Genomic DNA, 12,085 nt, shown 5'->3' with positions numbered 1-12,085 from the left:
GAAATAAGTAGAATATAGTATAAAACAAGTGTTGTATTCTAAAATATAGTGATATATGTGTTAAAGGGTAAAGATAGAAGGCAGTTTAGCCACCTAACAGATAGTTCATGAGCATTTTCAAGAAGTATTAAACTTTCCTCACAATAAATCATCTGTAAAAATGATCAAGATAAATTATTATGCTTCAAACTGGCACCATTTGAATAATTGATTTCATAATCATCTTCTTTTGGGTTAAATGTTGCAACCTTTCACCTCTTTTAGCAGAGCGTGTTGACGTTCCTCTGCGCTGCAAATGGAGCGCTCGAGGAAAAGGTTTGTTGATTATTGATGATTTTCATGACCGGGGCCGAGAGCAAATTGAGGAAATACGCCACGAGTGCCGCTTCACCAGCCAGGATAAATATTCAACAGCACCCAAAAACATTGAAAGTGCGTACACCGTGTCATGATATGTGTTCTCCTGTGCCACCTCACTTTTCTGACTTAATATAGTTGGTGCGGTTGTGTCGTTTTGCTGCTGAATAATTAGATTGCTGCACGTCTATGTCTCATTCTGCTGCTGCTGCTGCTACTGCTGCTGCTGCTGCCATGTCTCCCTTCCCCCCCTCCCCCTTTTCCTCACAGTATAATAGCTGGATAAGCCAGACTGGGTTAAAAAAGGAAATAATTGTTCTGGATGACAATGCAGTATATTATGGCAGGCAGGCACTACTCCCTCCCTCTGTGCCACGTTGAGGGAAATGGCTTTAAATGGCTTCAAATGGGTTTTAACAGGCTTAAATGGCTTACAATCAGAAATGTGCAAAGTGCAGTTTTTTTTTTTTTTTAAACAAAACTAAGTGCACCTCTCAACTGGTGAGAGTTGTTCCCTTCCTCACTAAAGTACGTGTGCATACAGGTTGTGCAAAAATGTGTTTAGAAGTCTTTGACACTGATATCCACACAGGTATCTCCCCCGCTGGTGTTTGTGTGAGTTCGCAGTCTCTCTTACATCCTCATTGGGATTCAGCCGGCGTTCCGAGCCGACTGTATAGCTGGCGTGGCGTCAGCAGCCAGCTCCCATGGGATCCCATCGCCAGACCCTGACTCATGCTACCTCTGCTACATCGCACTGCTACACAGTAAAAAAAATAATAATTAAAAAATCAGCTCTCTTCCTGCATTTGCCAAACAGCTTCTCCTATTCTCCGCTAGCCTGCCGAGTCAGTAAACTGTCAAATCAAACCACAAATTGGAGGTGACACCGGTGACATCTTTTTCTGCTGCTCAGGTCAAACGCACGTGGAGAGTATCACACATATTTCTATGCCTAAACTGATGTTCTTTTTACTGTAAAATGGGTGAGATCTAACAGAGAGGCAGAGAGGCTCACTAATTCAACATTTTACGGCTGCTGGATCCGTCTGCACAATCACGACTTTGGAATAACTTCACGTGGGTGTTGGATAACATCACATCTGTGAAAAGTGGGCTCATTTCTGAAGCTGTCTGCTTATAGCCCTCTTTTTTAAGCAAATTATGGTGATTTTACTTCTGTATAATTTACACACTGTGAGGAGGGCAAAAGGACTTTGAGAGTATTTTGTATTTACCCCGACTGTGTGTGTGTGTGTGTGTGTGTGTGTGCATGTTTGAGTGTGTGATCAGAATTTTGCATATTTAAATTGATATTTTCCAGTTAATGTCAGAGGAGTTACTTCCACCACATAATGTACAATCAGAATCAGGATATGTTTAGGACACACACACACACACACACACACACACACACACATGCAGAGGTTATGGACAGGTCAAAGTGATGAAAGCATTGTGGGGAAACTGACAGGCGCAGCAGTGGCCTCCTGTTCGCACTAATAATTCATTACAAAGATACAGCTGGGTTTAACTGCACAAACTTTGGTTCATAACTCTGTAAATTCTCCATATACCTTGACCCAAGAGCCATCCATTCTTTCATGAAACCTAAGTGACAATAATGGTGTGGTAATAACCGTGAGAATGATTGAAATACAGCGGGAACTCATAAAATGTTCCAGAACTCATTGTGTTTGTTGTTTTTTTCAGGAAACAAGTGAAAGCAGTTCAGTGACATCATTCGCATTTGGTTTTGAAACTTTCAAAAGACCAAAAAAAAAAAAATCAATATATTCACAAGGCACAAAGTAAAGCAGATTATGGCATCCTTGGAAAAAAAGCTTCTCTGTAAACAGGGATGACAAAACATGGGCAGTTTTTTGTTATGTTCATCCTCCTGAACTGTAAGCGAGAGTGAAGAATAGGATGAGGTGGGTAAGGGAAGTATTGTCAGAGGCACAGAGAGAGAGAGATAGATGATGAGTGTGTGTGTGTGTGTGTGTGTGTGTGTGTGTGTGTGTGTATGTGTGTGCCTGTTGACAGCTTCTAAATGCTGACTTTGACAGTGTGAACGCAGAAGTGATGCTGTAGCACATTCTCTGGGCTCAGACTGTCTGCCGATCTGTTCATCTGTTTGTGTGTGTGTGTGTGTGCATGTCATGTACGTCTATCTTTATGAGGACTGGATGTCTTCATTAGGAAACAAAGATGGGGGCGGGGGGGGGGGATTCTCCTTAAAGCACTTTTTTGTTATTGTGACATCTGTTGTTGAGTTTAAGGTTAAAGGAGAGTTACAAGTTGTGGGTTAAACTGATCTTTTAATCATCCATTGCTATTAACTTAGCATGCACTGTGATAAATACATAACTTCATCTTTAGAGTTCCTACAGTATGTATTGTTATGGTTGCAAATATAATGAGTGGAAAATCCTTACTATTATATTAATACATACTGTACGTGTGTGTGTGTGTGTGTGTGTGTGTGTGTGTGTGTGTGTGTGTGTGAGCTGCTGAATATGAAAGCAGACATGAACCAAACACACTGCATTAAGTGTATTAACAGATTTAACGTCTCTCTCTCTCTCTCTCTCTCTCTCTCTCTCTCTCTCTCTCGCCCTTCAGAATACAGAAGAACATCTGACATTCCTGATCACGGTGCCCGTCGCTCTCTTCCTGTTCCTGTCCATCTTCATCCTGGTCTGCATCGAATCCGTCTTCAAGCGGATGCTCCGCCTCTTCTCTCTCCTTATATGGGCCTGTCTGGTCACCATGGGTTACGTGTTCATGTTCTCAGGAGGGATACTCAGCCCCTGGGACCAGGTAGTGTGTCTAAAAGAATGTGCAAATACATCAGTGGGTCTGTGTGTATAGATGCTGCTGCTGCGGCATAGGTGGTGTTGATTAGATGATTTATTGTCTGGTCTAGGGGGATTTAATAACCACCCAGCAGCAGCAGATACTAAAAGTTCACAACGTACACTAAATGCTTTGACTGCCAACAACAAGCTATGATGCAGCTCTATCCTGAACCTCAGCCACGAGCCCATTTATTCTTAGCGAAGATGTAAATATATGTTTATACTTACATTTCTTTAACTTTACTGTGTTAGTTTTTCATTACACATAAAAATGTGTCATTAACTACCTAGCCAAACTTGACTGATTAGAAAAATTGCCAAGTAGATAAAATTAGGTCTCAAACTCATGGAAAAACAAGCAGTTTTCTGAGTTCTGAAACACTGAAGGCACACCGGAATGAACAGTTTGAGCCCCTGAATGCAACAACACTCCTACTGAGCTCCCTTTAAAAAACTATTTGAAATAGGTTCAAAAATAAAGTCACACTAGAAGCCAGTTTAATTGGCATTGTAGGTAAATGTGGACTTCTTTCACTAAAGGTGTAGGGGTGGGGGTGGGGTCATGCTAGTCACCCCTCTACATCAAGGTGCGGCTGTTTTAGGCCCAGTTTATTGCTCTAACACCACAGTTCAGCACTACATAGTTGTGCTGTGCCATACACAGTCTTTTCACATGTTTTCAGCAAATATTTTATTTACATACATATGTAATGTGTTTCAAAATGTGTCTCTGGACTTTAATAACTTCATTAAGTAGCTATTTTCCTTGTGGCTTTTAGTAAATATTATTAAAGAAGTGTAAACTGTGTATTTTGGGACTGTTTCCATATTTGGTTAGTGGGTATTTATAGTGTGAGTGGGATCAGCTCAAAATAAGCTTCAGAGGCTGTGTTTGTAATAATTTATGCCATCCAGTGCATAACAATACATCAACCAAAAGACCTGCAAACCAAATATGTAATAAAGGGAGAAAAGAAATCACAGCCACTGTAATTTAAAGTAATATTCAAGCTATTTATTATGGGCTTCAATAAAGGAGGAGACGAGACAAGAATAGTCAAAAACTGCAGAGGCTGAGTTTTCCTGATTTTATCCCCCAAAGTGGATCAAGCTCTGAAAAGGCTCCTATAATTTCCATAATGTATCCGACAGCTTGCTTTCATCTGACACTTCTGAATGATCAAAACATAAGTTAATGTCCGGTGTTGGACGTTTTGCATGCTAGGAGATGAATGTGACAAAGGTTTTTTTTTTTATACATTTGTCCATCACATGAGGTGTGTTTTAGTGTGATCCTGTGTGTGTGTGGTGTGTGATGTGTGTGTGTGTGTGTGCGTGTGTGTGCAGAATTAATTCCACGTGTGACAAGTGTTAATGAGGTCTGATGAGAGCTGGAGGTGAGTAGATCAGCAGACAGACACATTAGTTTTCAGTGCCAGACTCCTTCTCGCTCACTCTCTCTCTCTCTCTCTCTCTCTCTCTCTCTCTCTCTCTCTCTCTCTCTCTCTCTCTCTCTCTCTCTCACTCTTTCTCTCACTGTCTCTCTGTCTCAGGAATCCTATTTTCTCATGCGAGCGTCCTGTCTCCCCCTATTCATCAAATCCCATTTTTCTCCACCTGCCTCCTCCTCTCCTGTTAAGACCCCCACCCCTTCATCCCCTCCTCCAAATTTCCTTTCTCCCCTCTTTCCCCCTCCACCTCCCTACTTTCACTCCTTCCCTCCCTCTTCTGTGGTGGAGATATTTTTATCATCAGCCACCTGTGAGAGCATAATCATTGTGCATTATTAATCACTCTATTCCTCTCCTATGACTCTCCCACTTATACCCCTATCTATCTATCTATCTATCTATCTATCTATCTATCTATCTATCTATCTATCTATCTATCTATCTATCTATCTATCTATCTATCTATCTATCTATCTATCTATCTATCTGTCTACCTGTCTATCTGTCTAGCTATCTATTGGTCTATCTATCTATCTATCTATCTATCTATCTATCTATCTATCTATCTATCTATCTATCTATCTATCTATGACAAAAAGGAAGAAAGAACTTGGAGAATAGCAGAAATCCAATGAAAAGAGAACAGTTAGGGTTGCAGCTCGGTTGGATTGTATGTGATTACTGAGAATACAGCATGTTTGATATGGTGCACAGAGCTAATAACAGTGAAGGCCTGAAAGACAGAGAGAGAGAGGGGTGGGGGTGACGGAGCAATGGAGAAACAAAGACATGAGAGAGAGAGAGAGAGAGAGAGAGAGAGAGAGAGAGAGCGTAGCTGGCACTCTGCTTGGTCATTCAGTTTTAATCCCTTCACCCCATCCCAAACATGTTGGCTTACTCACCCTCTCTCTGTACTCTCACACACACACACACACACACACACACACACACACTGACTGTCCACATGTCCTCATACAGTACAAGCCATCTAGCTGCTTTACCCTGTTAGTCTGAGCTTTATTCGATTTCTCTGAAGGCCACGACTCTTTCCAGAAGGCAGATTGAACATGGCTGCCACACCTGGTAGCCTGGGATTGAGGCCTGTGTGTGTGTGTGTGTGTGTGCGTGTGCGTGTTTGTGTATTAGCACATGCTATCCTGGCTTAAATGGACGAGGGCGCTTGCATCCAAAAACGCTTCCGAGCTGCTTACGCTCATAAATGCTAAAGTGAGCAGAGGAGAGCAAAACATTTTTGATGTGCGTATCTAAGCACTGCAAATCTGTGCGCTTGTGTGTGTGTGTTTGGCTGCAGAGCTAAGTGAGCGTGTGCTGCTTTCGTCTGAAACACTGAAATAGGGTTGTGTGCTCGGAACAAGAGCAGAGAGAGAGGAGGAGGAGGATGAAGGAAAAAAAAGTAATCAAAGAAGCTGGAGTGAGATGATGGCTGCCGCAGCTTCCATCTCAAGGTGTTTGAGGGTGTATTAGGATTCAGGCCGGAATGATGTGGAGGTGTGTGGAGTGTGTCTGGCTGCCTGCATGGCTGACACAGGTCTGAAATTGGACTGCCATTCTCAATTTCAGCTCAAACAGACTGGACATCACATGCTCCGAGTGCCCTTGTGTTTTTGCTGAGGTGGAAGTTCAGGGTTCGGGAGTTGAAGGTTAGGGCTAATTATGCGGAACCTTCAAAACTCCACATCTGCTCCGACGTCAGCAGCCTTTCCTATGTTGGTTTCCTTAGCAACAGAAAACTAAAGTCTGAGCCTACACAAAACACCTCTCTCTCTCTCTCTCTCCCTCTCTCTCTCTCTGTTCTCTCTGTTCAGGTCCTCTTTTAGAAGGAACTCGGTCAACCAAACAAACAATCACTTATATCCAATGTTCCAGTCATCTTTTTGCCTGATAAAACACCACGCACTAGAGGTAGAAGTAATAATATCTTTGTAACGCATCACCAAGTGCCCTGTCACTGCAAATAATGTTTATAATGTGGATGTTGTAAACACTCTGAGCGGTATGCGACAAACCCAAGATCTCCAAGCTGTCATTCTCAGCCAATTCCTGTTTGCAGACCGACTCTGTGAACCTGAAAGACACAGGAAATAAACAGAGAGGCAGGAAGGTCAGAGTTGATCTGGTGTCGCAGTTGAAAGTGCGACCGGTCACCGCTGCAGCCACCACAACAGGAAGGGGTGCGCTGACAGCAGAGGGGAAGTGGACAGGGACGAAAGGGGAGGTCAGAGCACAAGGTATCAATGAACAGCACAGTAGGAAACAAGCATCTATCCACATTAAACATGGACATGTACACACGGACCTCTAGATGTGGAGTCACAGTGAGAGGTTTTGAAAGAGAGGGCTGACCACGATAACGAAAACGGAAACTTGCTATAAATAATTTAGTTAGCAAAACACTACAAAGTCGTGCTCTTATTCCCATGTGTGTGTAAATATTTGAGCAGCCACTGTATTATTCTTCAGTCTTTTTGTGGCGTTCTGAGGTGTTGTACTTTGTTTCCTAGCCAGGATTTTTTGGGCAGCCCACTCATCTCTAATGATTTATCACAGGATCAGCAGTTTATCGTTGGATCTTTTTGTGAGCGAAAGTGGGCAGCCCACCCAACTCACATAACTGTGTTCTGTACTGTATTTAGACAAAATGCGGACAAAAGGGGAAGAACATGAAACACTGCTGGGATGCAATCGCAGGCATTTTTCGGGGTGCTGCCGTGGTAACATTACTGCAGTTCATGTATGGTTATATTGAAATATTATGAAATAAGATCACAGGAGATTTTTGTGACAGATGTGGCCTCTTTCCAGGTGTCCTTCTTCCTGTTCATCGTGTTTGTTGTCTACACCATGCTGCCCTTCTCCATGAGAGGGGCCATTATCGCCAGTGCCATCACCTGCTTCTCACACACCATCACCCTCAGCGTCTGTCTGGCCTCCACCGACAGAGAGCTGGAAACTTTAGTCTGGCAGGTAAGACGGATTCATAATGTTGAACCAGAATCAACCAGAACCTGTTGTTATCTCCTTTTTACACAACCTCCTGCTCTTGGAGCAGATTTAGCTGAGATGACTCTGCTGTGACCTTCCAATGTTGGTTTCTGAGGGCCTAAATGATTGCTTCACAGCGCTGTTATCTGCAGCAACCTTACCAGTCTCTCAATATGAAATTGCTCAGGTTGTTCCATGCACGATTAAAACTGATGAGATACAACATTTTAATAAGGTCTGTGTTGTAAAACAGTGAACCTATCCTGTATCATTGTGACACAGTACATTCAGCAAAGCCTATGGAGTCAACTGAACTGCCCCTTAATGTACTCTGGAAACAGCTCTTAAAACACTGGCTCCATGGTCTCAACGGTCTCTTGACACAGTAGCATCATGCACACCAAGAGTCGTGCTGTAAAAGAGAGAAAAATCTGTCATTTTCTATATAAATACAGCCCTTATACAACCTATACATGGACACAAATGGAACATGAATACACAAACACACACACACACACACACACACAGTGATGCTCTTTGGTCAGTAATCAAAGTAGACAGACTGATAACCTTCTAATCACTATAGCTGTTCTCTTCTCTCTCTTGCACATACACAGTGGAACACCACACTAACAATAAAACATGCTCATTGCCCTTGGATACAGCACCAAGGACAACCTATTGATATCCACAGCCACATTTTAAAGAGCTTGAGGTTGACATAGTGGTGGTAAAGCACTGAGGAAGTGTGTGCTCTACACGGTTTACAAGGTAATAATGTACGTTTAAGTGGTAGGCAGTAGATAGTGGGAACATCACACTTACAGGCATAACTGTAACGTGCCTCACTAATATAGCGTTATTATAATGCCATATATCTCTGTGTGTATATGTGTGCATGTGGCATTTGTGGCAGATCTTAGCCAACGTGATCATCTTTACTTGTGGTAACCTGGCCGGGGCGTACCACAAACATCTCATGGACCTGGCACTCAAACAGACCTACCAAGATACCTGCAACTGCATCAAGTCCCCCATCAAACTAGAGTTTGAGAAGCACCAACAGGTACACACACACACACACACACACACACACGCATGCACACAATCAGATGTAAAATCATGTGTGAGTGAACTCTTAGAGGAGTGCTTCATTTTAGGAAGTAGGATATTTGCTTTCTTTCCAAGCGTTAGATAAGAAGATTGATACTGCGCTCATATTTTTTTGAACATTATGAAGCGGAAGCCTTCAAGTTAATGTAACCCACCTAGAGTTCACAGAGTGCTCAAATATATTTAGGAGCAGTATCTAAGTGTGTAGGAGGGGTTGAAAGAGAGAATGAAACACAAGAAACTGGTTACTTAACACATTTCATTTGTAATGCAAAAAAATGTCTCTGAGGTGTAACAGAGTTCATGATTCCTTTAGTCCGTTCATTTATGTTCAGTTCTGTTCCTGGTGTGGTCAGTTCAACAAGCTTCAGTCAGATATGGTAGTGTTAAGTCAGATTAATGAGAGTCTGTCAAAAAATGAAATCAGAAGAATTAGGGCTTTAACAATCTTACCACACTGGTGTCTGATCATAGAATGGGTTATCCAACTCCTTGGGGTAAGGAGATGACGGAGTTCAATGATGATTGGCCATCTACTTCGTTAAGGAGAATGCAAAATCCAAACCCTAAGGGTATTTCCAGAGAGTCTCAAAACCCGGCCTGTGTAGAAACATGATTTTTGTAGCGCCTCAAGTCACATTAGCCCAACTACACTAAACTGAACAAGACAATGCCACAAATGAAACTCCTTCATCTCAGTGCTGTATGCTTAGCGTTCATAACAAAGTTATCCGCCACCACTTGTTTTAGTAGAACTAGTTTCTAACTCCATTAGCATTATGTTTGCTCATGTTATTTCTTTTACTTCGTACTATAGAACTTCCTAGCTAGCCAAATATTTCCCCCCTACAATCAGAAGTCTCCGTTATCCAATCAGAACCAAGTCTGACAAAGATAGCTGTGACTTAAACATTGTTTGAGCGAACAGAAAAGAATCCTTGAAACAAAATAATCGAACAGTTTTATACTGGGTTACATTAGCTTAGTTTAGCACAAAGACTGGAAATATGGGGAGAAAGCATGGCCCTGCCTCATTTAGGAAGACTAATTCAACTTTTTTTCAATCGTTTATCTATTCAATTCAAAAAATGACATGAAACAAGTTGTGGTTTTATGGGCTGTCATGTGCTTGACTATTTCCAGACATGGCTGGAGTAAGTCACTGCCCCTGGCCAAGAAATGGTACTGCATATAACCCCCCCCCCCCCCCCTGTAAGACCACAACTTGTTTTTACACTCCAGTTTTTGTACAAAATAGGAAAGTGAGATATAGCATGGTAATTTGGCTAGAGAAATAGTACTGCACATAACTACTGTAAAACCACAGCTTTGCACAGAGCCAAGCTAATTAGCTGTTTCCCTTGCTTCCAGTCCTCATGCTAAGCTAAGCTAACCATGTCTTGTTTGTATCTTCATAATTAACAGACTGATATGGAAGTCTTGTCTCCTGAATCTTGTCATCTAACTCTCTAAGTCTTTATTGTAGAATGAAATCTTTCAATACAAGACAACAATCAAAAATGTAACAATAATAATAATAATAACCCATCTCATACATGTATTGCTGCAAAACCAGACTTTAACTCATCAGTGTTTGAGTACAACTAATTCATTGTTTTTCTGCCAGAGCCACACATATTGATGAGGGCTCACATTAAATTTAGACCTATTCTTTCTGTTGCCAAACTATTTCACTCATCAGCTTCATCAGGGATGAGGAGTTGTTAAGTTGGTCATGTCTAAAGAGGCATTATGCGTGACATTTGCTTGACATTAGCGTCTTTGCCCTGACATTCGACATTCTCTCCATCAGGGAAATGGCACATAATTTTTCACATTTATAATCCACTCAGTAGGGATTATCTATGACTATTTTCTGGAATTCTAAAATTACAAGTACTATTTCCCTATCAATTATCATCAATATATCATTTTTAACTATATGACTATAAGCCTACTACAAATGTCTTGTATAAATATATTATCTGTTTACTTGAAGATAGAAAATTATTTATGATGTTACATGTTTTATTAATGCTTCAGGTGGGCAAATATGAAAATTCTATCTGTGAATTATTTGTGGTAAAAATGTATTACCACAGGTCAGTTATAAACTTTCTTCAACAGTGTGTGTGTGTGTGTGTGTGTGTGTGTGTGTGTGTGTGTGTGTGTTGATTGTGTGAAAATTAGCACAAATGCCAAACATAATTAAACAACCATGCATCTCATTCAATAGCCAAAACACAGATCACTTCCGTTCATTAATCAAACGTGTGACTAATAAAGCCTCACCTCTTTAGGCTATTATACCCTCTCTGCATGCCCGCAGTAGAGTGTTCATACTGGTTCACTGCTGAATAAGTAAATAAGTGCGGGTGGTGAAGGTTTCTATTTTTAGCACACATACCCCTCCCCACCTCCCCTATCCCGAGCCCCTCTCTCTACTTAATTTGCTTCTGTGTTTTAGGAAATGAGCCCGTGGTGTGTGAACAAATGTAATGACCCTCTCTGCTGTGAGCCGCATTTATGAGTCACACCCCCTCAGGCAGCTACTCACTCTCTCTAACATGCACACACACCCACACACACTCGCCCCCACATGCACACACATGCCAAATCACCCTCAAACAACTCTCCATCCAAATGTGTATGGTACTAAGCAAAAACCCACAACTTACACGGTTACACAACAGCCATGGGCAATAGATCTTGCATTTTCCTTATTCCCCCAGAAAACTGACCGCGCTACACAATGACATGTCTTGTTGATATTTTCAGCGCAGCTATGGTGGAAATTGAAAGTGGTGAAAATGTCAACTTTCTAAAATATTAACAGCAACCGTCAAACTTTGGCGTCAGCGTCTCAGAGGCATTCTTTGTACTGTCACCATTTTTCAACAATTATACAGACAAAAATCTATTATGGAGGAGGTAAAGAGATGAGGTTCACTGCCGTCAGTAGCCTCGGGGTAATCCTGCCACAAGAAATGTAACTTCTGGGTACACAGTTTTCCATAAATGTAGAGTAGCTGCAGTGTTCACGGCTGTATTAATATGGCCATTTGTCACCTTCCACTTAAAGTAGTTTGACTCTGTTGGTGTTTGAAAGGCTTTCTGAGGAACGTAGGAAACTGAAAACTGAAACAGTTAAGGACAACAGTAAAATAAAAAAACAACTCTTTAATATAGAAGGCTCAATTTCATAATTGTTAAGTCTGTCAGTCTGATTTTTCTTTAATTTTCCCCTCAACTTCCCCATGGTCATATAAATCCCAAGTGTAGGATTGTAGAGCCACACAT

At 41.5% G+C, this 12,085-nt stretch overlaps 1 protein-coding gene across 1 annotated transcript in view; it reads left to right on the top strand.

Moving 5' to 3' along the window:
• adcy2b (adenylate cyclase 2b (brain)) overlaps positions 1-12,085 on the top strand; it is a 45,849-nt gene that overhangs the window by 4,781 nt on the left and 28,983 nt on the right. Inside the window, exons 2-4 of the mRNA XM_053334451.1 lie at positions 2,983-3,180; positions 7,493-7,654; positions 8,589-8,738. Coding sequence (XP_053190426.1) covers positions 2,983-3,180; positions 7,493-7,654; positions 8,589-8,738 — 510 coding nt within the window. The remainder of the gene's footprint in view (positions 1-2,982; positions 3,181-7,492; positions 7,655-8,588; positions 8,739-12,085) is intronic.

Source organism: Scomber japonicus, chromosome 15, assembly GCF_027409825.1.
Source record: "Scomber japonicus isolate fScoJap1 chromosome 15, fScoJap1.pri, whole genome shotgun sequence".
Lineage (NCBI taxonomy): Eukaryota > Metazoa > Chordata > Actinopteri > Scombriformes > Scombridae > Scomber > Scomber japonicus.
The sequence above is the reverse complement of the archived record's forward strand: the minus strand, read 5'-3'. Positions and strand labels throughout refer to the sequence as shown.